The sequence below is a fragment of the Gorilla gorilla genome, chromosome 3, assembly GCF_029281585.2.
Source record: "Gorilla gorilla gorilla isolate KB3781 chromosome 3, NHGRI_mGorGor1-v2.1_pri, whole genome shotgun sequence".
Lineage (NCBI taxonomy): Eukaryota > Metazoa > Chordata > Mammalia > Primates > Hominidae > Gorilla > Gorilla gorilla.
The window spans coordinates 129,219,243-129,245,674 of NC_073227.2; the positions used below are offsets into that span (position 1 = coordinate 129,219,243).

General features: G+C 38.2%; 1 protein-coding gene across 1 annotated transcript in view; it reads right to left on the minus strand.

The window, feature by feature from the left end:
* COL25A1 (collagen type XXV alpha 1 chain) overlaps positions 1–26,432 on the minus strand; it is a 497,365-nt gene that overhangs the window by 13,543 nt on the left and 457,390 nt on the right. Inside the window, exons 25-34 of the mRNA XM_063705462.1 lie at positions 23,835–23,915; positions 22,887–22,949; positions 22,217–22,267; positions 19,395–19,421; positions 15,804–15,884; positions 12,076–12,111; positions 10,104–10,157; positions 4,846–4,899; positions 2,907–2,933; positions 1,886–1,939 (exon numbers count right to left, since the gene is read on the minus strand). Coding sequence (XP_063561532.1) covers positions 1,886–1,939; positions 2,907–2,933; positions 4,846–4,899; positions 10,104–10,157; positions 12,076–12,111; positions 15,804–15,884; positions 19,395–19,421; positions 22,217–22,267; positions 22,887–22,949; positions 23,835–23,915 — 528 coding nt within the window. The remainder of the gene's footprint in view (positions 1–1,885; positions 1,940–2,906; positions 2,934–4,845; positions 4,900–10,103; positions 10,158–12,075; positions 12,112–15,803; positions 15,885–19,394; positions 19,422–22,216; positions 22,268–22,886; positions 22,950–23,834; positions 23,916–26,432) is intronic.

A 26,432-nucleotide genomic window follows, 5' to 3' on the forward strand; every position in this document is an offset into this window, starting at 1 on the left:
CCACCCGCCTCGGCCTCCCAAAGTGTTGGGATTACAGGCGTGAGCCACCACGCCCGGCGGTAATATGTTTTTGAGTGATTAAGATTTTAGACTCATACAACCCATTAGGTAAATATAAAATGCATATATATATGTTTTTGAGTTTTTTTAGAGATAAAGTCTTGTTCTGTCACCCAGGCTAAAGTACAGTGGTACGAGCATAGCTCACTGCAGCCTCAAACTCTTGAGTTCAAGTGATCTTCCCACCTCAGCCTCTGGAGTAGCTGGGACTACAGGTACATGCCACCATGCCCCACCATATTTTTTTATTTTTTAGTAGAGATGGGGGTCTCACTAGAGATGGGTTGCCCAGGCTAGTGTTGAACTCTGGGCCTTAAGCAGTCCTCCCACCTTGGACTCTCAAAGCACTGGGATTATAGGCATGAACCACTGCACCCAGCTACATATCATCTTTAAAACACACTCATCTTGGGCTGAAAGCTTATATGCATAATTTATCTCAAAACATATGTATTTTATAGTCAGAATTTATAATTCAGAATAAAAGAATTTTTTATACTTCAGTTTCCTTGTTTGTGAAGTGGGGAAAATAACGCCAACTTTGGGGGTTGTTATGAGGATTAAAAGACTTATCATATGTAAAGCTCTTGGGAAAGCACATAACGTTCAGTAAATGTGATGATACTGGTGATGATGATGGGGCTTTCAGATAACCACTTACACGGGCTCTCTTACCAATGGGTGGGAGGAGAGTCTAAGCAATGCTTAAGGCCTAAAACTTACACCACAAGCTTAATAATCTTCTTTCTTTCACAACTCTCATTTAGCCTTGCTTGTCAACAGCTATGAATGTCACTGTTCAAGAGACTTCATAAGGTTAAATAGAGCAGGGACATAAATTAACCTGAGAAATATAAGGTTTAAATTTGTACTGTGAAATGTAGTTTCAGCCACTTTAAGATTTTCACTGTTCTATTGAGGGATTGAGTTTTTGATGGCTTCTTTTGTTGTGTCCAGTGTAAACAATTCTCCTTAGATTTACTACCAGGTAAAAGACCCAAGCAAAATACTGAGAAAGGGGTGGTAGGGGAAGAGAGAGATAGAGAAGGATGGAGGGAGGGAGGGAAGGAGAGAAAAGAAACAGAGGAGAGGAAATGAGGGAAGGGAGGAGAAAAGAACAAAGGAGAGGAAAGGAAAAATTGACTTTTAAAATCCATAAGCCAAACTTTTCTTTCAAGTCATAAAACCATATTGCCTGATATGGGCTCCTAAAGACCACGGAGCTGATGGTTCTGAGATAGAACTTCAACATCAACCTCATAAAATACACCAATATCTCTGTTTTAAAAATCCCTGTTGCTCTGAATCTGAAAGTGGCAAGTCCTAGTCCTGCGTAGTGAACTTACTGTAGTTTATCAGTCACACTGCTTCTCCTCCATTTTCAAATAAAAAATACCAACGTACAAAACATATCTCCATTTCTCTACTGGGAAGTAGTGAAGACAAGTGAGATGCTGCCTTTGCAGGGTTCAATGAGCTCTGCCAAATACTACTGCAGATTTGTGTCATTTAATTTTACTTTTTAAAATGATTTTTTTTTCAGAAATCCTTTATTTTTCCATAAATTGGTGTCAGGTGGTTGAAAAACTGTAGCTAGAATATCTGGGGATAATAATTTTTTCTTCTATGCCAGGCAGTGCCCTTATATCTGGCAGTACAGCCTTCTTCATTCCTGAAGACCTGATTCCTTAAATCAGGCATCAGTATGTTTTTGGAGCACAGGATGGAGAAAGATTAAGTGTCAAATGGAATCACACAAGCTGAACAGCAAAGCAGACAGCAGGAGAAGAATCAAACAAGGTACATGCTGGGATGGAGAGGTCACCTTTTCTCCCTTTTCTCCTAGATCACCCTTCTCACCCCGTGGACCAGGGAAGCCCTGTAAGATAAAAAGCAAACCAAAAAGATCTATTGGTGTAATAGTGGCAAAATCATATAGAAACAAATATTTTAGGATTTTACATTTCTGAGCTTAAATATAACAAGAAATGGCTCACCAGTCTTAAGACTTAGATAATAAAGCAGTGCTTAGAAACATAAGTTTTCTAATGTCTCAATTATCTATACACAACAGGTTTCTTGCTTTTTCTTTTAAGAAATACAGAGTAGAAAGAATACCAGAATACTAGTTTGAATTCTGGCAAGTTCACTGATTTGTGCAGATTTGGGCAAATCACTTACCTCTCTGCACTTTAGTCCGTTGACTGTAAAATGGGGTTAATGATATCTACCAGACAGCTGTTGTGAATGTTAAATGTGATGATGTACTACAAAATACCAGAATGATGCCTGCCCATAACAGGTGCTCATAAACAGTAACTAGTATTACTTTTGGTATTCTCATTATTCAGGTAATACAGGATGAGCAGTGATTGTGTCTAGAGGCATTTACTTTTGACATTCTCTATTTTCACAGAAGCAATTAGCATAAGATATATAGGGACTAAATGTTAAAAGGAAAAAAATATTGCATAACTGCTTTGAGAAAAAAACATAATATATCATTCTGTAAGGATAGCATGTGAGAAGTATATTGATTTTATGCATATTTTTCATAAATAGGTCATGCTGATGTTAAGAGTACCCTCAATTTGGGAAAGTATTTTGAAGTGCCACTATCCATTACCAGTTATTAATTTTATACAAGATAATTGTGTTTTTTTGCTTTTCTGTTTTATCTCATGCAAACACTAGTGTATTTTATATTGCTGTTTACATGCACAGCAATATATGTTCTATGCATACCTATATGCACAGAAAAAAAAGAAGTATTCTTTTTGTTATCGATGATGGAGACCATCAACATCTATTATAATAGGATGATGTTTATTGTACTTATTACTTACATCAAGACCAGGCTCTCCATCTTTCCCCTGCCAAAGAACCATAGTAGCTACATTAGTGTTTCTAAGTTTTATGAATAGATTATTGCTTTATTTAAGGCTGTCTGAACATGCAACACTAGTACTAGAACAACTACTTCAGAAATGTGAAAAAGATTCTCATTTGGATTAGTGACTGTTAGTGTTGCAGTTAAGGGTCATGAAAATTTTATATTATATATAGGGTTAAATAGATTAATATTTTGCTGATGTTTAAGCCTTGGTAGCTAAGTTATCAGTCCAGGAGTTAAATTAAAAGTAAAAATACTGTTTAGTTGATTAGTGACTGTTAGTGTTGAAGTTAAGGGTCATGAAAATTTTATATGATATATTGGGTTAAATAGACTAATATTCTACTGATGTTTAAAGCTTGGTATCTAAGTTACCAGTCCAGGAGTTAAGTTAAAAGCAAAAAATACTGTTTAGCTGATTTAAAAACATACCAGCACTAATAGAGGATGTGAATCAATGCTACTTTAATTTGATAACTTAGTAGTTAGCTCACAAATGAGTAAAGAATGTAGAAATACAGTTTTAATTTGGCTAGGATGTGCACACTGTGTACGAAGGATGTGAAGGCTGCAACTTAAAAGCTGTTTTTAAGTAAGCTTTGTAAATGAATAATCCCCAAATTTTTTTTAAAAGTCGTAAGACTGTTAGGCAAGAATGATAAATTCACTCCCATGGTGCAGATTATCATGGTGATGACCCTATTGTGTCATATTATGGATCCATCCAAAGTTCACGAGAGGTTACTTTGATTTCATCAATTAGATTTTGAAACCTATTTCAAAATCAGCATCTTTTTTTTGATTTAGCACTGAGGTAATCATGGTTTATGTTTATTATTTCAATTCATAAAGAGCATGTGGGAGATATGGAAAGGTTAAAACCCTTAATGCAACGTACGCTTCTACTGTCGTCCTACCCTATCTTAATGAATCAATTATAATTATTCCCAAGATGATATTTTTAAAGCAAACCGGAGGTCTCAATTTGAATTCTGTGTAATTAAGAATTTTCAGGCCAGGCGCAGTGTCTCACGCCTATAAATCGAGCACTTTGAGAGGCCGAGAAGGGCGGATCACTTGAGGTCAGGAGTTTGAGACCAGCGTGGCCAACATAGTGAAACCCCATCTCTACTAAAAATACAAAAATTAGCTGGGCGTGGTGGCACACATCTGTAATCCCAGCTACTCGGGAGGCTGAGGCACGAGAATCACTTGAACCCGGGAGGTGGAGGTTGCAGTGAGCCAAGATCATGCCACTGCACTCCAGCCTGGGCAAAAGAGCAAGACTCTATCTCAAATGATAATAATAATAAGAAGAGAAGAATTTTCAGAAGACAGAGCACTATCAGTGTTCTATGTTCTGAAGATCATTCGTCATCACGGTAATTTAGAAAGTCAGAAACATCAAGTCGTCATAAATATCAATGTAATTTGGGGAATAATTTTTACTAGCAAGAGTCATTTTAGTAAATAGTCTATAGGAACAGATAAAGTCTGAAGAAGGCTGTTTTCAGTGAAGCTTCCACAGCCATTTTTGGATCCAGTGATCTTCCAAGGAAGTGCCAGTTATGAGTGTCCAGTCAGATGATGTAGGGAGGGCATCTTCTGACAGTTAGGATCCCGTTCTCGAGTTAATAGTTTATTCTAGAGACAGTCTCTGATCCTGTCAATCTCGTGAAGTGCCTGGATATGTGTCTGTACATGATGAGAGGGCAAGAGACTGAATATGACCTATTTGTGAAGGACATGGAAGTACTGAATTTATAGATAATGAGTGGATTGTTGTTTCTTCTCTAACATTAGTCTGCCCCACAAGGGAAGGGTTAACCGTGTCAGTGACTGGTCATCTATGCATGCGGAAGGTGGGGAGGTGCATGTGACCGGGAACTCACAGGCAGCCCATAGGGCCCTCTTGGTCCAGGCTCTCCCATAGCTCCTTTTTCACCCTAAAATGAAAAGTAGAAAGTTCAAATCATACACACACACCTACATTCACACACTTTCTCTCATGCCCTATGTCTAAAGCCTCTATTTCAAGGACCATTCTATGAAAATCTCAAAGATTTAGCCTCTGGCAGAGTCACTGCCAGTGATATTTGGAAAGTAATCCACAGTAGCATCTTTTACTAAATCACCTTTGAAAGAGGGGCAGCACAAGATTGCTGCTGGCCAGCCGTGCAAAAGCATTTGCATATCTCAGATGCCATACTTAGGTTTCTTTGGCATTAGTGTGAAACATTTATTTGTTACTAATTATTTTGTTAGCACCTTTAAATGTAAGAATAAAGTGCCTTTCTTTTTTGAGACAGGGTCTCCCTCTTTCATCCAGGCTGGAGTGCAGTGGCATGATCACGGCTCACTGAAACCTTAAACTACTGGGCCTAAGTGATCCTCCCACCTCGACCTCCTGAGTAGCTGGGACTACAGGCAAGCACCACTATGCCCAGGTAGTTTTTAAATTATTTGTAGAGATGGAGGTCTTACTATGTTGTCCAGGCTGGTCTTGAACTCTGGGGCCTCAAGCAATCCTCCCACCTTGGACTCCCAAAGTGTTGGGATTACAGGCTTGAACTACAGTGCGTGGCCTGAAATACCTTTCCTTCTATCAACAAACAATGATTCAGGGAAACCCTTTCTCGATTGCCCACTTCCTACCCCCAGCTATATTTTATTTCACAGCCCTTAGACACCAGAAGACCCATGAAGCTTATGACCTGCTTATTCTCTGCTACCCTCACTAGAATATACACAGGAGGGTTCTGGGGCCTCTAGCTTTGTTGTTCCCTATAGCATCCTTACAGGTTAGAATAGTGTATGGCACATCAGTAAATGTTTGTTGAACGAATGAATCAAAGCAAATCTGTATAATCATGTACACAGTTTGCTTCCTTTCTGAAAAAGAGGATTTATTTATTTTTTATTTTGAGACAGAGTCTTGCTCTGTTGCCTGGGCTAGAGTGCAGTGGCACAATCTCGGCTCACTGCAACCTCCGCCTCCCAGGTTCAAGCAATTCTGCCTCAGCCTCCCGAGTAGCTGGGATTACAGGTGCCTGCCACGTCTGGCCAATTTTTGTATTTTTAGTAGAGACGGGGTTTCACCATGTTGGCCGGGCTAGTCTCGAAGTCCTGACTTCAGGTGATCCACCCACCTGAGCCTCCCAAAGTGCTGGGATTACAGGCATGAGCCACCATGCCTGGCCTGAAAAAGAGGGTTTAAAAACTTTCAACCCCTCTGAATGCTAGATAAGGTAGGTATATGCTATCTTCCTCACTTTCTCTCTAAGTGTCTATTTAAATAGAACAGCTTTCCCCATCTCACACGATATTCTTGAACACTTATAAAGAATAAGTGTTATTGGAGGTAATCTTGTGAATAGAATAATTGTGATGATAAAGAAAGAGATGTTCTGTATTTCAAATGGTGTTTTCTGCTGCTGTCATCTCCAAATTGAAGTGTTTGTCAGTATTAAGTAGGAAAACTTCAGGAGTAATGGTGATTTTATATGAGTAGCCAAACAGAAAATCTTATCTCCTTTTATCATACCCCTGAAGGAGTTTAAAGGTTAGCAAATCTTTTTTTCTTGGCAAAACACCAGGTTCAGCTGATAACAGTGCCTGCAGAGCCACCTGATATGCCTGTGTTTCTCCAGATTCCCGTGTGAGCAAATTTCAGGTCCCTGTTAGCATTTTCTTTATCTAAATTTGAGGGGTCAGTGGAACTAATTAACACTGTCACCTAGAGGCAATATGGTATGGGTGAGATTACTGAAAATAAATATGATAAAAGTTTGAACTTTTATTCATTATTACTTTACGGTTATTACCAAAGCAGAAGCAATTGCACTCAGCACAGTGGCCAGATTTTAAATGAAACATTAAACATTTTTTTAAGAAGGGAATTTCCTTAATTTGTTAAGAGACATCTATAAAAAGTATCTATAGCATATTTCTTAATAGTGAAATATCAAAAACAGTCCCTTTAAGAATGGAGCAAAGGACGGGTGCAGTGGCTTATGCTTTGCACTTTGGGAGTTCAAGGCAGGAGGATCATTTTGAGGCCAGGAGTTTGAGACCAGCCTGGGGAACAAGGTGAGACCCTATCTCTAAAAAAACAACCAAACAAAATAACTAGTAAGGTGTGTATGTGTAAGTGTGTATCTATCTATCTATCTATCTATCTATCTATCTATCTATCTATCATCTATCTATCTGTGTGTGTGTGTGTGTGTGTGCGCCCACACACACACGTGTAGTGGGAGGTGAGAGTTTTAAGGGAGGATCCACATAAACTGGACTATGTCTAGTTTGAAATAACTGAAATAACTCCACAGATTAGGGTGGGTCTAATTGGAAAAATCTCCATAGATTATTTTGATATAACCATTCCCTTCTCACCTGAGAATCTTGGCTTTGTCTTATTCTTAAAACAAATATACTATGGCTCATTTGAATAAAGCTGTCACTAGAACAGCTGTCTGTGAAACAACTCTTCTAGAACAGCCCACCCCCCAAAATTACTTAAGCTATTAATGACAATTCCATTTCTCTTGCCAGTGACTGCCTCAGAAATGGACAGCTGACCCAGTTCTGGCAAATGAGGTGTCAGGGGCATCAGCCGGGAAGCTCTGGGGAAGGTTCCTCTCTGCTCAGGAAGAGACATGAGGTAGTCTCTCTGTTCTCTGCCAGTGTCTCACCAGAGAGGATGCTTGGACCACTGTGCCCAGCTTGTCTGTGGTCAGAAGACAATGCCGACATGTGGAAAAGGGCTCCCAAGCAAAACCTAGAGTCCTCCTTTGAATATTTTCTTATATAAAATAATGTATTTCTTTATTGTGTAAGCCATTTTGAATTTGTCACTTAGAGCCAAAAAGCATTCTAATGATTCCAGCTTGAAAACTTTTAGGAATGAAATATTAACACAGGGATTTGAATGTATAACTCCTTTTCCTGGATTAAGCAATTCCAAAAGTATTTTTCAACCTCTCAAGCTTAACACATTTATAGAGTTCCAAAGCCAAATGAAGAAATCGGCTAAGGTAGGGAGGATCAGATGCTTGCAGAGTGGAATATTGATGCTGTCAATCATACACTTGAAAATGTTTGAATAACATTGGCTGTCAAATGCGTGGTTTCTTTTAGGTTGTTCTGATTTCATTCGGGTTCTTTAATTTGCACATCAACACTGAGGCATTATCCTAGAACACCTCCCTTTGCTGATTCTGACTTCTTTAAAATTTGAAACTTTTTCAGGAGAGTCCAGATGGCAACTTGGCAACTCCATCAATTAACTCTGAGAATCACACTCCAGTTTAGCACTTCCAGTGAGGGGCACTTGGAGAGTACTGATATATGATCCAGTTAAGATAGTTAACATGCTGCGTAAATACAAGAGGAACACTTTACACTGCACACCATTTGACTGAAACTATGCCTTCAAAATTCTTAGCAATTTCATTTGCTCTTCTGGTTAATTCTGCTCCAGCACTGAGACCTGATACTCTTGTGACATTGTGGAGCTATCGGAAGTAGCAGCTGATTTACCACACGGTAAACCCTCTTGAGCCCCAGGGCATTCTGCCAAAAGACTGCCTGAGATTTGCTGCTCCATTTTTAGTACATGGGCTGGGTTTCTTCATACAATGCTTGAAAGCCAATCTGCATCAGCAGCGTTGAGGCTTTTAGCTTTTAAATATTTTTAATTAAGATGATCTTCAGAAGTCATTGGTTTGATCTTAGAAATATGACAATTGCACATTCAGATTACATGTTCCCTTAGAACTCATCTCTTTCTACAAGCATTCTTGGATAAAGCCAATCTTCATCACTGTACAGCTTACTATTTGTATTATTTTGGCCTCATTCTCTGGTTATTTCCTTCATGCATTTTTTTTTCTCTGCAATTAGATTGTAAACTCTTCTAGGTCAGGAAGAATAGCTGCTTTTTTTGCAGCATTCAGTATATATTAATAAATATTAATAAAAGACCAAGAGATAATTAATCAATTATAATGGTATTATTCAATGTACTGAAGCAAATTAGCAAAATAGGCTTTACATAAGTGGGAGGAGAGTGTTTCCATTTCACACTAGTAGTAATACCATGCTTTGCACATAGTAGCATTTGGTAAATATTTCCTGAATGAATGAGATCACTCTACAGAACACAGAATTATGGAATTGGAAGGTATGTTAAAGAAATGACTACTGGCCCTCTTTTTTTAAAGCAAATTATCTCAGACTGATGAAAATCTATCTAGTTTTTAAAAGACCACAAACTTGCACAGTGAATCATTCTGACATTTTGAAGACTTCACTATTAAAATACTTTCTTTATATCCTCTCCTGGATAGTAGGGAAATTGATGACATAATTCCACTCAGACACACAAAAATAATTCTAAGATTTCCAAGGTGAGGAAAAGAAATAGTGGGAGAAAAACAGAAAAGGTGGGGAGAGAGAGAGAGAGAGAGAGAGAGAGAGAGAGAGCGTACGCATGAGAGGGAGAAGAGAGAAGAAAGTTCCAGACAGATGACCATTTATCTTCCATTCTGAATGTCTTTTTTCCCCCAAAAGATATGGAAACACGGCCTAGCAATAGAGAGGTTAGTGAAAGGTTTTCATTTTATAATGCACTGAAATTATTTCCTTATGGTTAAAGAGAAACAGCCTATCCTTTAGCTTTAAAAAAGGGGGAGCATTTGTAACTGTGCAGAAAAGAATACTTAGGTTTCATTATTTCCTTTGGAAAAAAGTTATAACCTACTCTGAATGAGTACAGTAGCGTTATATAAAAGATTATCAACGAGAATACATACTCCTGGAAATTTTAGCTCCATTGACTTCGACTTTCTGGATAAAGGCCAAATGAAAATATCTTCCTTATGGGTGAGGGAAGAATCATCTGAGCTATTTATTTTAGCTATGTAAATGTATGTATTGTTTTTATTAAGGCAGCCGTGTTCTATTTTATGCTCTGTGGTTTTCTTCTCTCAATATTAGGACTCTGAATAGAACTTAGGATGGTATCTCTTTTTATTTAATATTAGATAGCCCTTTATTTCTTCTGAAAAATGAACAGTTCAATTAATATGGAAAAGCCATGCTCTGTGTTTTCTTTAGTACAAGCTTAATAACCTCAGCAACAACTTACTCTTTCTCCTTTGGGACCTGCAGGGCCATGGGGTCCCATAGGACCATCTGTACCCTAAAAAAAAAGATCATATGAGATATATCACAAGGGCTGCAAGAATAGCAGTTATAATTTATCCTGGATTTTTCCCAGATGAATGGTGCCTAAGAATATCAGTAAGACAACTCATCTCCTTTCAAAGTGCTTTATGCTTGATTATTTCAGGACAGTGGTTTTCAAGAAACTCATGCAAAAAGGATGAAGTATATAACTGCATGTTTCAATGAAAGGTACACACAAAAAGCTGCATATCATATTTAATTATATCTTTTTCCTCTGACTAAATAAAGCATCATTGGCCGGGTGCGGTGGCTCAAGCCTGTAATCCCAGCACTTTGGGAGGCTGAGGTGGGTGGATCACCTGAGGTCAGGAGTTTGAAGCCAGCCAGCCTGGCCAACACGGTGAAACCCCGTCTCTATTAAAAACACAAAAATTAGCTGGGCATGGTGATGGGTGCCTGCATTCCCCTACTCGGGAGGCTGAGACTGTAGTGAGCCAAGATCGTGCCACTGCACTCCAGCCTGGGCAACAGAGCGAGACTCCGTCTCAAAAAATAATAAATAAATAAATAAATAAATAAAGCATCTTCACTTTGCCCCATAATCTTAAGAAGAAAAATGTAATTGTTATTCCTTCCTGTCACCTCTTCCTCAAGCCCTTTCTCTACACCCACTGCCACCCTTAACCGGGCATGCTCTGAACTCTTGTTTTCAGCTGTTTAAGAGGCTTGAACTGTTACACAAGTAGAAGAAAATCATTAAGTAAATGAAAACAGTGTGTAACTGTTCAATCCAAAAACTTCCTGCAGCTCTGTTGGGGGCAGCAGGGGCTTACAGGAAAGGAATCATTCTTACAGATTCTGTGGCAGTGGCCAGTCACTAGGCTTACAACTCACAAACCAGGCAGCCAAGATGACTTAAAGGTATAATTCCCCTTTGTCCCCCTGGTTAGTTCAGGATTAGGATTTCTGCAGTAGAAGAGGTGATATTTGAATGAATGTAAGAACGCTGAGGTCCAGTGAAAATAATGACTGCCTGAAACAAGTTTTTAGAATTGAAAAGATGGGAATTTCTTTTAGATTCTTAAAACTGTAGCCAGGACTTCAAGTATACTTGCTCATTTCCAGTATGACTATGCTTAGATTCATAAAAAATTGATTATAATATTTGCAAATGTAGGAACTATTCCAGCATGATTTTTCTTTAGTATTCCCATTTCTGTTCTACTATTCTGGTTTATTCTGTTAGAGCTTTGTGATAAGAAAGAATTCAGAGTTTTAAATTCATTCTAATGTTGCTGAATTCTCATCAGCTTAACTGATATTTTTCTTATTGCCTGAATTCAAAGTTCACCTTCAGAAGACTTCTAAATACTGAGTATCTGTGGCTGAAATTTAAGAGCTGGAGCTGCTAAGAGCCAAAGAAAAAAAGACAAAATGACAGAAGACAGACAAGTCATTTCTATGAACAGAAATTAAAAGTTAGTGCCAAGGAAGAAGTTACATTTGATGGACATCAGTCTAAAAGGAAAAGCAAGTTACAATAATTTCACATTATTTTAATCTCTTCAGAGGGCCACTCTCATGGAATTGTAGGGGATGTCTGTCTATTGGTTCTGGAAAAATTCATGTGGAATTCTAAGACAATGAAGCCCATTAGTCTGGTCATTCTTCCCACCTAGCAAATTATCCAGACTTGAACACAAGCTTCAGAAAGACATTCTGGCAGTTTAGCTGTTCTCCGGACTGAGTTGCAACCGTCCTCTGTCCACCTTTCCCCCTTTTGCCGCCATCTGTGTCCACCTTCCCCTTTTACTCCAGCTCTAACTACACCCTCATCATTTGATGAGAGGACATGGAGCAAAGGGGTCTGTGCTGAAGCACATGATTCACAGCCACAAAACATGTCAGAGCAAGACAAGGGACTGACTCACCCGGGATCCTGGCTTTCCGTCTAAGCCAGATGCTCCCTGTGTGATTTGGTTGGTAGCAGGGTTGGTGGGTGTAACACGAATGACAAGAACAGAGATTAGTATGAGGTACCGATGAACAAATGTAACACTTCAAACAACATAATACGCAGTTACAGGGTTCTGGGATGAATATCACATTGCTACAAATTGTTAGTTAAAAAAAAAAACCACATGACAAACACCCCACAGATGATGGCATTTTAATGACATTTCTATTTGACAAGTTCTTATTTAGAAATCAAGCTAATGAAGTGTATAAACTGGGCAACAAAGTAGTTACTCATAACGGTTGCAGGCTTCTATCTAATTTCCATATGAAATTCATTTTCTAAAGACTGTGCTATTCACCATATATTTCTTTAGGTTCTGAAGAGAAAAGAACGGTAATTTCCTAAAAAAGGGCTCATTATAATAATCAATCAAATTTAGCATTTCAGAGGAGAAGAAAGAGCTCTGGTTATACTTGTTAAAATAGTATTTATGAATAACAAATACAGGGTTTTCACATGTTAGGATGACTCTTAGTGGATTTTACATGAACAATAATTACTCATTGTTTTCTGGGTTGTTCCTACTGTTCACTCTACTTTCCACTAGAGGGACTTCTAGGAAAGGGAAAAAGCCAGAAAACAATGTGCGACCAAGCAAAAAATAACTTCCAAACTAAATTGTTTCTCAATTCCTTCAAATAATCTTTGCATCAAAGCCTGATGGGGGAAATAACTTTAAAAATTGAATGTTCTCAGACAATGCATGCTTTTCTTCACTTTGAACTCTAGGCTACACGTAAATAGTGTATGATTAAACAATGGCATTTTCAATGCTTGTTTCAAGAATAAGTACAATAATTTCTTTGATACGGTTTTTTGTGTCTCAAAGCCCAAATATTTATTTATAGTCCTTTAAAAATATTGGTTATATCAAGGAGTATTTAAGAAAGAAAATGCACTGGCCCTAAAAATTCTATTGTCAAGATTGCAGAACTATTTCCCAATTTTATGCTTCAGATGCAGTTAATAATACAAAATGGAAAAAAAAAATCTATTCCAGATGAAAACTCTACCAATGATGTTATTCTACATACATTTTGAGTATCTTGAGTTTTTATTTTAAAATTTCTTCTGTATAATCCATGAGCCATACTATAACTGCAAAATACATACATTCTTTTTTTTTTTTTTTGAGATGGAGTTTCACTCTTGTTGCCCAGGCTGAAGTGCAATGGCACAATCTTGGCTCACTGCAACCTCCACCTCCCAGGTTCAAGCAATTCTCCTGCCTCAGCCTCCCGAGTAGCTGGGATTACAGGCATGCGCCATCACACCCGGCTAATTTTTGTTTTTAGTAGAGACAGGGTTTCATCATGTTGGCCAGGCTGGTCTCGAACTCCTGATCTCCACTGATCACTTGCCTCCATCTCCCAAAGTACTGGGATTACAGGTGTGAGCCACAGTGCCCGGCTTACATACGTCTTTTTTTTTGAGACGGACTCTCACTCTGTTGCCCGGGCTGGAGTGCAGTGGCGCGATCTCAGTTCACTGCAACCTCTGCCTCTCGGGTTTATGCCATTCTCCTGCCTCAGCCTCCTGAGTAGCTGGGACTACAGGCACCCACCACCAAGCCTGGCTAATTTTTTGTATTTTTAATCGAGACAGGTTTCACCCTGTTAGCCAGGATGGTCTCGATCTCCTAACCTGGTGATCCGCCCACCTCGGCCTCCCAAAGTGCTGGGATTACAGGCATGAGCCACCGTGCCCGGCCTTACATACGTCTTTTGTTAGCAATAATTACAATAAAAATATATATTGTTGTTCATTTGTTTAAGGCTAGCATAGGTACAGCTGTTAGCTAAATGTTGCATAAAAATTATCAATAGCCCTAAATTTTAAAAAAGGGCAGACTTTAAATAAATCAGATTGAAAGTTTAAATAAAATAGAAAATCCAAACTTTCTTTTGCCTTTTGATACCTTCTTCAGTTACATTATAACATTTGAAAGTAAATGTAGGCCAGGCATAGTGGCTCACAGCTATAATCCCAGAGCTTTTAGAGGCCGAGGCAGGAAGATTGTTTGAGGCCATGAGTTAGAGATCAGCGTGGGAAACATGGCGAGACCCAATCTCTATAAAATATTTTTAAAAATAAAGCGCTTGAGCCCAGGACTTTGAAGCTGCAGTGAGCTGTGAGTGTACCATTAGACTCTAGCCTGGGTGACAGAGTGAGACGCTGTCTCAAACAAAGAAAAAAGAAAATAAATGGGGAAACTGTAATAATTTTATACTGATACTATTATATCTACCTAGAATGCTGAAATAATGACTCACATATATTATAGAGGTTTTATGCCTAGGTCCATTGATCTAACTGGTGTGATTAAACCCATATTCTAGGCTGGGCTGGTGGCTCATGCCTTTAATCCTAGCACTTTGTGAAGCCGAGGCGGGTGGATCACCTGAGGTCAGGAGTTTGAGACCAGACTGGCCAACGTGGTGAAACCCTGTCTCTACTAAAAATAGAAAACTTAGCTGGGCATGGTGGCGTGCACCTGTAGTCCCAGCTACTTGGGAGGCTGAGGCACGAGAATTGCTTGAACCTGGGAGATGGAGGTTGTCGTGAGCCAACGTGGCACCACGGCACTCCAGCCTGGGTGACAGAGAGAGACTCTGTCTCAAAAATAAATAAATAAAATAAACCTATATTTTAATACAAGGTTTATATCAGTCATTCAATAAAGAAATACCTATTGACCATCATATGGTGGATGTATGTAAGGCACTTGCTATCAGCTGGCGTAAAGTATAATACCCATGGCAAAAATGAAAAAGTGGTCATCAGCTTTTTTTTCCTCCCACATTTCAAATTGTGTATAAACTATATTCTGTTACTGATTTTATGTCATATTTTACTAATGTAATCTATATTGTTCTTTGTTGATTTGTATCTGTATTCACCAAATAGATAGCATATTAAAGGCTTGAAATTAAAGCCTCGTTATTTAATAACAATTTAAAAAAATCTCCGTTTAGTTGTTGTGGAAAGAAGGCTGACATAAAGAAAATGAAGAGCCTGGGGGAGATTCCTTCTTCATTAAAAATAAAAATCTCTAAACAACTGCAAAATACTTCTTTTATACGACTCACTATTGCCACAAGAACCTCATAACAGGGAATTTTCAAAACGAACAACATAAAACACATAGAACATGATATGATTGATTAATGTAAGGAGCCACAGCATTGACCTCACTCCATCAACAATGGCCAATTCCATACCTGCCACCAACAGAGGGCTACAGTTTTTGGTATCCAAGGAGAAAAAACAATTGAGGAAGCATTTTAAACTGCACTAGATTATAAAAAGTGTTTGGGAGAAACTATGAAATAATGAGCGCAACACTTTTAAAAGAAGGGGACAATGGAAGAAGAATTGTCAGCCCTAAAAGAGGAAGGTTGGCATGTATGTAACTGAAGAATGACAGGACATTTATAGCATTGTTTGTTGCGGGTCTTCCTCTGACACAAGAGAAGACATCAGAGAAAACAAAACTGAGCTGAGCTCTGCTCTAATATAACATGTTTCCTAATTACAGAAACCTCAACAGTACGAGCTGCTGAGTAAACCAGAGCTATCATGTAGGGTAGAAAGAAAAATCTGAGATTCGCACTAAAATGGAAAGTTTTCTTTACTTACTGGAAGACCAAGGGGTCCTCTGTCACCCTTTTGACCTGGTTCACCCTTCAATCCTTTAACACCATTTAACCCTGGTTCACCCTAAATGCAAAAGCAAATGCCAATTTTGGTTGCTATTATGGGTGTTTAAACTGTGAGAGAAGAGAGCCAGTCTCTGAAATAGTTGCAGATTCCAGTTTTAGGAAACAGCAGAGTCAGGCTAGATTTGTCTTGCACCAAACATTAATTTTTAAAGTTAAAATACTTACTAAACTGACATCAACAATTAATATTCTAGAAATCAAAACTCCCAAGAAAGTGTGCTCCTTACAATAAAAATATGTATGGTTGAATTCCTAAATTTTTCAGTTCTATCTCAAGGAAATTCATGTTATACCACATTTTTATGATCAAATAATTCAAAGACAATTGAGTGGAGGATGCTGAAGAAGATTCGGTAGAAAAAAAAACCCACTCTGCTGGAATGGAAAACTGGAATATGCAGGACAGGGTTATAGACAGATATTTTAAGCCTTTAAGCATGTTGCCCAAGGGAATGAACTAAAAATGTAGCAGCTGATGTTTGAAGTAATGCCATTTAGCAAGTCCTCATTCACTGCCCTTGCCAAGTCAGATCCCTACATGGACTAATCAACAAATCACCAATCCCAGGAGAAAATATGAAGATCAAAGAACTTAGATGCAGTTTTACTAACTATCCATCTGCCCAATGTTAGAATAAAGAAAGTATGAATTTAACTCAGGTTGACATTATAAAAGCCACGGTAAATGATAAATTCTTGACTCCATTTTTAAAAACCAAGGAATACAGTATACCTATTTTCCATCAGTAACGGCATGTTAGATATCAAGTTCTGACCTGTATACTTTTCAACTTTTAAGTGTAGACATTAATTTGCCAAGAAAATCTTGAAGGGCTTGTGAAAGAAAGATGATTTCAGACACAAATACCCTATAGAGTCTTGCTGGGTGGGGGCGGGAAAGGGGAGAGGCTATACTGACATGGCAGAATAACCTGGGCAGTATTTACTCAACTTGCCTGATGACGTAAGTCAGTGTAGCGCTTGTTAAACATAAAGGGTTCAGGGCCCCACCCAGTCCATGGTAACACAGAAATGGGTATCTTTAATAAGTCTCCCAGGTGATTCTTATCAGGAAATTCTGGGAAACACTGAGCTAGATTCATGCATGGAATGCTATATATTTGAACTTTCAAAGGGGGTTGCAAAATGATGAACACACTGGCATGGCATAAAAGGTTTTCAGGATTTTGAAGATAGGATGTTTGCAGTACAGCCACTATAGCAAGTCCAAATGTGTTGGTGTTGGTAAGGTAGTATCCCGGGAATGCTATTGATTGAGGACACCATATTAAGGCCAAGGCTCAGTAGTCAGTGACTAATTTGAGATCCGTGGCTTTGCATGTGTGCGCACTTTCAGCAAGTGGTCTTGAGGTACTTGAGGTTAAATCCAGTGACAGAAAGACCAAATTTCAAGTCTGGACCTAAGTTCTAGTCCCAGATCTGTCATGAACTAGCTGTGTAATTAGGGGCAAATGACCTAAACTGTTTGGGCCTGAAGTTTATCATCTATGAAATCAGGGAACTTGCATAGATATCTATGAGGTCTTTTCAACTTTATAATTATCTGAAACTTATGATTTAAGTAAGAATTGAAGTTGTATGGACAAAATAAATTGTTGCATTTTAGAAATCAAAAGCATCTTGGGCATCTCCTAATCCAATGGTGATGGCATATCTGAATCACTTATGAAATTAAATATCTTGGTGGCATTATCCTTAGTCATTATGACCAGGCTGGTTTTTGGTGGCATCTTAAAATCCAAGAGTAAGGCCGGGCGCAGTGGCTCATGCTTGTAATCCTAGCACTTTGGGAGGCCGAGGCGGGCGGATCACCTGGGGTCAGGAGTTCAAGACCAGCCTGGCCAACATGGTGAAACCTTGTCTCTACTAAAAATACAAAAATTAGCCAGGCATGGTGGTGGATGCCTGTAATCCCAGATACTTGGGAGGCTGAGGCGGAAGAATCACTTGAACCCAGGAGGCGGAGGTTGCAGCGAGCCGAGACTGCACCATTGCACTCCAGCCTGGGAAACAAGAGCGAAACGCCATCTCAAAAAAAAAAAAAAAAAAAAAAAAATCCATGAGTAGGCAGCATTGATTTAGTCTAGATGGGGAAAAAGGCCCAGAGAGATTAAACGACTACTAAGGTCACAAAGCTGATAGATGGGGCTCTCTCTTCTGAACCCCCAGATAGTACTCTTACCCCAAAGTCTAATTCATGCTTCTGAGATACTGTTACTCACTGGCCTTACTGGAAGGTAAGGTAGTCTAAGAAGAATAAAGAGGCATGAACCCATTCTTGGGTGTCACCTGCCTGACTGGGAAAAGGAAACCCAGATTTCCTGAGTCAGACCAATACCTGCCACCACTCCTAGAGCTGGGTGGGCCAAAGAGAGCCAGTCTCCCCAGAGGAGACAGTGGCCTGCTTCTGGGCTTTGTGACACCTAGTGCCAACACTGCCTTTATGTGTCTCCCCAGCCCCTCCCTTCCTGTTAGTTGCACCAACTCACTACTGAGGCACTCTCAGGAGTTCATGAACCTTCTTTCAAGCAGGGTTGAGGATGAGTTATAGAATTTTTCTGTTCAGAACCAAGTATCACATAGCAACAATAACAGCGGTCTTTTGACATTTATCAACAGCTGCACCAGATATTTTGCTAAGTGTTTTATAAGCATACCTCATTAAGTTATCACAGCACTGTAAGGTGAGTTACCCAGTTGAGTAAATAAAGGATCAGAGAGGGTCCATAATCTGCTTAAGGTGATACAGCCTGGCAAGATTGAGATTAGAACATAAGTCTTCATCACGTATGCTCCCTGAAAGGGGGAGCTTGTCTTTCAGGGCTTATTTTAATCTGCCAGGATGTCCTTGCGGTCTAGACAAAGGCAAAGGACAGGTGGAGACCATCTTCATCATGCAAGCTACACTAATTCTGACAAAGAGGAGCTTTTCTCCCTTGTTCTCTTCTTAACCCAAAAGTGTAGAATGCATGTTAAGTGATGTGATCTTCTTCCCAGTATAGCACACCTGAAATACCCCACCCGCTTCTAGACCAATGACCTCTGGGCGAGTACAAAATTAAGATGCTGGAGAGGCAAAGCATTTAGATGTGATATGACTACGTGGCAAGCAAGAAATATCAATTAATAACATCCAAATATACAGCTAGAGACACCATTTAAAAAAAGCATCTAGACTAGTCTGAGAATCTCATCAGATTCACTTCTAAATGGTTGACTTGAGTACATTATGATTTGTAATTTGAGAAGCTTACATAGTGACCAGGAAAAAGGCAAAATGAGGAATAATTTATCTCCAGGTGATATCATTTAAATTTGTTATAAGTCATTTTGTGTTATGAGATTTAAACATATGGATGCTTAAAGGCTCAAAGATTATCAACATTACTTGACAAATAAATAAGACAGGACAGACATGCTTCTGTCATGCTTCTCCATGATTATCAAGGAAGCAGAAATCAAATAATCAAGGGATTTGTTGGATTACCTTTGGTCCAGGAAGTCCATGAGGTCCCTGAAAATGGAAAACAGAGCTTTTAATTAAGAATTGATTCACTGTTTCCCAGCAAGAGTGAATATTATATCACATAACAAAAGAGATGTGAGACAAGCATCTTCTTGTTTGAGCTATAGCTAGAGGCAGGCTAGTGGATGTTATTTATTACCCACCAAAAGTTCCTTCCAGCTCTTGGATTGCTCTGTAATAGGAAATTCATTAATAGCAATTCTGTCTGCTAACACCTTTGAGGAGGGAGAAATCTGCCAGGGTTACACGGAAGAAAGAAGTAGGAAAAAGAGGTATTCTGAACTCAAATTACCATTACAAAGTCTGAGTGGAATACGTGAGATGCTTCATGAGTTTAAATGAAATAAAAATATGACTTCAAAGAGAAATTTGCCAAAGAGAAGCCCCAGACTTTAAGTGCCAGGGAAGAGGAAAGTTTTCCATTAACTCCTCCAGACCCAAGGTGTTGAAGAATCTAAAGGAGACATGAAGTGAGGAGATGACACCCAAATTTGGGATTTTGTAGCATCATTTATTTAAGATTAAATAAAAGATTATTATGTAGGAAAGCTAAGCATTATTATTTAGATTGCATTTATTTTTACAAAAACAAATTCCTCAAAGCTCTTGTAATAGTTGTTTATCAGTGGAAGAAAGTCATAATGCATGCATGAATCAGGATTGCAAAACACATATTTTGTAGAAAATCTAAATATACAGACTAGTCAACTTAAATTAACTAAGGTTACTGTGGATTGCTGTAAACCTTTCAAGTAATTTAAACAAACTATTTGGAGAAAGGAGTATTTAAATATCCATCAGTAAAATTATAAAACTGCAGGAAAAAGTTTTTATTAAGCAATGCCTATATATTTGTTACATATGTCCACATTAGAATAATATTTTCCTTTTCAATAAGTTTCAGGTAAGCATTTTCAGTAAATGGCTGTTACTTTATCGGGTATTCTTACCTCATTTTAATAATGGCTTAAAATTCCTCTAAACTAATTAATTTTATGATATGAACAGGCTGTAGCATTTTCTAATTTAACCTTCTATCTTATAGTAGAGGGAGTATTTTTAAAAAGCCAAAAGTATGCCATTTGCTTAATTCTTAATGAACCCTCTAGTTTTAAGAAAATAAGGTCACACTGGGCGAGGTGGCTCACATCTGTAATCCTAGCACTTTGGGAGGCCAAGGCAGGTGCATCACTTGGGCCCAGCAGTTTGAGAACAGCTTGGGCAATGTGGTGAAACTTCATCTGTTCAAAAAATACAAAAATTAACTGGGCGTGGTTGGTGGCATGTGCCTGTAGTCCCAGCTACTCAGGAGGCTGATGTGGGAAGATCACCTGAGCCTAGGAGGTAGAGGTTGCAGTGAGCCATGATCGTGCCACTGTACTCCAGCCTGGGTGACAGAGTGAGACCCTGTCTCAAAAAAAAAAAAAAAAAAAAGAAGAAGAAGAAGAAGAAAGAAGAAAGAAGAAGGAAGAAGGAAGAAAGAAGAAAAAGAAAATAAGGTCAATAATAATTGTTTACGTTATAAAATAGAAATGGAGCTAATCACTGGCTACGCTCTTGGCTTGGATCATTCCAATAATGCTCTTTCTTATGCAATGGGAGGAAAGAGTGACCATAATTTACTTATTCTGTAATACTGAAGTCCTTTGATTTATTGACACCTGAGAGACACATGTGACCTTCTAGCCTGCCTGACTTGCTCTTATTCTGCCCCAGTCAAAAGCATTTGAAGCATTCTGCCTTCAACATTCTAACCTTAACATAACTGTCATTGGTTTGACATTTAGAGAATTATACTTCCTTAATGGCTGCCTTCCTCACTGGACATCAGTTTCTTGAGGGCAGGGCCACTGTCACCATTGGCCACTGCAAGACACCTGCAGTTAACACTGGCCCTGGCTCAATGAATCAATCAAAGTATCATAAAAGTAAGAAGGAAAAGATCTAACAATATATGTTATCTGAGGAAGTAAGCTGCAATTTTTATCATACTATTTTACAAATATTCTTTTTTAAAATTGACACATAATAACTATATATTTATGGATATAGTGTGATGTTTTGATACCTTATACATAAATGTTCCTATTGAACATTTCATTAAAGAGTTCAAACCTCAAACTTTGTCAGAAAACATTCTTTAATGGCTATTATTACTATTATTATTATTATTATTATTTTTGAGATAGAGTCTCACTGTCTCCCAGGCTAAAGGGCAAGGGCACGATCACAACTCACTGCAACCTCGGCCTCCCTGGGCTCAGGCAATCCTCCCACCTCAGCCTCCTGAGTAGCTGGGACTACAGGCATGTGCCACCATGGCCAGTTAATTTTTGTAGTAGAGATGGGGTTTTGCCATGTTGCCCAGGCTGGTAACTCCTGACCTCAAGTGATCTGCCCACCTCGGCCTCCCAAAGTGTTGGCATGAGCCATTGTGTCCAGCCAATTCTAAATCTTATTCTGCTGGTATCAGGTTAGAGGAGTGGCCGGATAAAATGATTTGCCAGTGTTCACGCTGTAAGGTTGTAGTAGAGCTTGCTATATGTGTCTGTCTTTCCTCACCTCTATCGCAAAACTACTCTATCTCTTCCCAACATATGTGTTTGGGAGAGTGAATGACAACACTGTAAAGTCAATATATCTCAAAGCACCTGGTATTTTCCATCCATTCCACAGAGAGTAGTACAAAATACAAGCTGGCTGTTTAGAGGGATGTGTTCATGTTCTCTCTAGTAGCATGCTCATAAATAAGCAATTACATTTCAGAAAGAAGGGAAACTTACCATGGGGCCAGGTGGGCCATGGGGACCTGGTGGGCCTGGTGGGCCTATGATCTGTATGTCCAAAAAATAAAAATGTATTTGGTTACTTCATTTAGATAAGGCAGTTCAACTTGAATCTTGTGCTGGGGTTCTGCTAAGGCCATTAGTAGTAGGAGAGGAAGAAAGATACTAGAATAAGTGATGTGTTTGATTCTCTAGATTTAGAAATTCCCTTATGAGAATTTAAAAAAAAACTCCAAAAAAAAGTTCTCCAAAAGCCAGAATAAATGAAAACTATGTTAAAAGAAAAGGAAGCAACTAATTACCAAGAAATGCTATAATGTCACTACTATCAAAATCAAATATTTCACTAAGCATAAGCAGGGCTCTGGAGAAACAAACAAGTATGTTCTATATTCACAAAGATCTACCCATTGTTAGGAGAAAACCATTGATTTTTTTCCTCAGGATTAGACAGTCCTCTGAAAACCTGCTTCTACCTCAGACCTCTGATATACTTTGTCTATCACTGTGCAAGGCTGACGGATGTTTCTTCTACAGTTTGAGAAACCAAGAGGTTTGAGGTCTGTCTACTGTTGTGCAGCCATCTGGCAGAGGTGGAATAGATAAGTAACAGGTCAGTGTGTGAGGAGGTTCAGGAACCATGGAAGTTCAGCCACCATGGACTTACAGAAGGACCCTGTGGACCCGGCATTCCAGAATCTCCTTTTTCTCCTTTCATTCCATTGGCTCCCTACAAATAACCATTAAGCAGAGTTAAGCAGGTAAAGTTATTTCCAGTGTAAGAGACAACTGAATTTTCTCCCCAAACCCATTGTTCTCTTGACATTTTATAATATTATGCACTTGCTACGTAAAAGAAGGATTTATCTCCTTGAATTCTAGCTTAAAATAGCAAGCTTATTAAAATCCCTAGGATTATGGGTAATATGTAGAATAAAATATAAAGTAAATGAAAACTAGTTTGAGCTTGATTGGTTAAAGACCTACAGTGTTAAATACATTGAGTTATAAATGGTATATCTTTTATGGTGGTGTGCAATTTAAACAGCAAAGGTAAGGCTTTTAACTTAGTTTTTACTGACATTTATATACTTCCTTGTTTTACAAAAAAGTCTAAGGCAGTGGAGTTTACTGCATTTTTTAAAACAATTTTTACATTTTCTCCTCCAAATTCTCAGTTAGAATTATGGGGAAAACCATAAAACACCATCCCATAGTATCATACACACAGAAGACACTTTCCAGAGTAATTTGTTTTTTAATTCTCCTATATTTTGGCTCATTTCTTTATTATGGTTTATTTTACAATAACCAGTTACCACCATCTTATGCATACTAAATTAAAGTGGCCAACTATGTTTATTTTATTATCTTCTAGGGAAAACAATTCAGGAAAACATGAAGGCTTCCTTTATAATTCATTTGGTTACATGCCTTACAATTTGAGTTCCCTAGAGTAATTAACCAATAACACCTCAAATATTTCAAAATAAAAATATGAGATGAACCACTAGATGAGATTGCAGCTAATAATATAACTCTTTTCTGATTGTTTAATTTATCTTAATAAGAACATAACATAAAAAGTATAAACAAACAGAAAGTATAAACATACCGGTAATCCAGGAAGTCCAATTCCTCCTTTTTCACCTGTCATACCTGGGTCCCCCATGTCTCCCTTTGAGCCTTTGAGTCCCTAAAAATGATAGACAAGGTTGGCATGTAAGTGGCATAATGACCCCTGATAATTACATCCTAGGGAAAACAGAATTCCAGATCAATTTTGTTAATAGGTGGGTTCAATGTTGAGATGATTCTGATTTTTGTTTTTAGGTAGAGTTATTTCTTACAGCAACCTTCTACATGCAATCAGTACTATTTCTCCTTGTAATGAAATAGATTAAGTTCTATTAGGCCATGTAAGCATAAAAAACATGAACTTAGGTTTTGACATAATTTCTCCTGATTTTGTATTTTTACCTGGCAGCTAATTCTATCTCACCAGACCTGAAAACAACTTAATAGACTTAATTCTCAACAATACAGGATGTATTTTGAACTGGGACCTAGTGTTATATAATAACAAATGTCCAAATTTCTCTCATCTCTACCCACTATACTCCCCTCCCTCCTAACTGCAGGCAGAAGTTCCAGTCACCATCAGTTTTCAATGGTCCAGTCTACAGACTGGTAAATCACTGGATCATTTACCACACACTAACGCTCAATCAATGCTTAAAAGTATGACAACCTCTTCACAGTGTTCTTATTTTGTTCTCATGATGTCTCTATGAGGTGAGTCAGAATGGTATTTTTATTCTCCTTTACAGTGAGGAAATAGATAAATATGCATTTTGAATGTTAACAAATCTGAATTTTGTAATTTTTTTTTTTTTTTTTTTTGAGTCGGAGTCTCACTCTGTCACCCAGGCTGGACTGCAATGGCGCGATCTTGGCTCACTGCAACCTCCGGCTCCTGGGTTCAAGCCATTCTCCTGCTTCAGCCTCCCAAGTAGCTGGGGCTACAAGCATGCGCCACCATGCCCAGCTAATTTTTGTATTTTTAGTAGAGACGAGGTTTCACCATGTTGGCCCGGCTGGTCTCAAACTCCTGACCTCAGGTGATCTGCTCACCTTGGCCTCCCAAAGTGCTGGGATTACAGGCGTGAGCCACCATGCCTGGCCTGAATTTTATAATATTAATATTGACATTAATTTATATTTTTAAGCATTTTCATCCTAGGAAACTCACTTCAATATACTGATGGCTCATTCTTCAGTAGAGATGATCATAGTTATTATGGTAAGGGGCTTCTAGGCTGCACAAACCTGTTTATCTTTTCTTTATTAAAAACGATGGAGAAAAATTATTTATGGAAAGGATCTCTTCTTGTTAACTGTACCTATTTAATAGCATTCAGAATTACCCAATGGGTAAGTAGGTGCCTGAGTGAATAGATGGATCTTACTGATTAATAAGACCTGGATTATTTTTAGGGATCTAGTGATGGCAGCAGGATGGCAACCCACTGTACTTAGTGATCGAAGAAGACCTTGCAAAGCCTACAGAAGAAAAAAAAAAGCTAGCTACTATATCTGTAGGAGCCATATTGTATATCATTATGCATGTCAAATTAATTACTTATAATGACCAATGGTCAGAGAAGTAACATAGACAGACTTTAAAATTCTAAGTGATCTATGATATAGCAAATCATCTAAGGTATCTATGTTTCTGTTTACCACATGTTCATTTAATATGGCATTATTATTATTTCAGCATATAACTCTGATAGTAAAAATAATTCTAAACCTAATTTTCCTATCTAATACTTTCTTCTGAGGAGTATATGTGCACTAACTGTATTAAGAATCCTTTCGATTTCTTATGATTTTCCTGATTTTAGCCATTTCTTGGGTAAATAATGGAAATCAAGAAAACATTAAAGATCTTGAAATTAACCCTTTTGATTCCATTCCAAATTCTGAATACTGTCCACGTTCTCCAACTCAGATTCTTTTAGGGCAGAGGTCGCCAAACCATGGCTCACAGGCCAAATTCATCCCAGGGATTGTTTTTGTACAGAGTGAATTTAAAAAAAAATTGTTGAGGTGTTAACCAAAAATAAATAAATAAAAAGGAAACTTCAACACAGATTGTATGTGGCCTGTAAAGCCTAAAGCATTTACTATCTGGACCTTTATTAACAAAGCTTGCCGACTTCTGTTTTAGAGGGAACCCTCAGAGATACACTACCATACTCTGTCAAGCTACAAGTTCCCTGCTTGTTTCTGTATTTTCTAAGGATCTAGGGATAGGTGTCATCTTTATTTGGGAAAAGAAAACATTGTCTAAATAAGGCATATAGGCAAGATTTAGTTTTGTGGAAACTATAGTCACTGATTTTAATCTTGACATATTTGTATTCACTGACAAAAATTAGGCTAGTTTTACTGACTTGGTAATGATTTTACAAGTCTATTAAAAATTTGCAGGGGAGTCACTGGTAGGTTGATAGAAAGTATTAAGAACAAAACTGAAGTATCATATGGCTTAGATGTTTTTGCAAAGAAAACTAATGTCTGATTTCAAACTAATTGCTTTTTAGAGTCAATGAAGTCTCTAGAACAAATGATTAAAAGAAAGAGGGTATCAAATATCAATGCTCATGACATTTTGGCTTCAAACCTACAATAAAAGTAGTAATCAAGA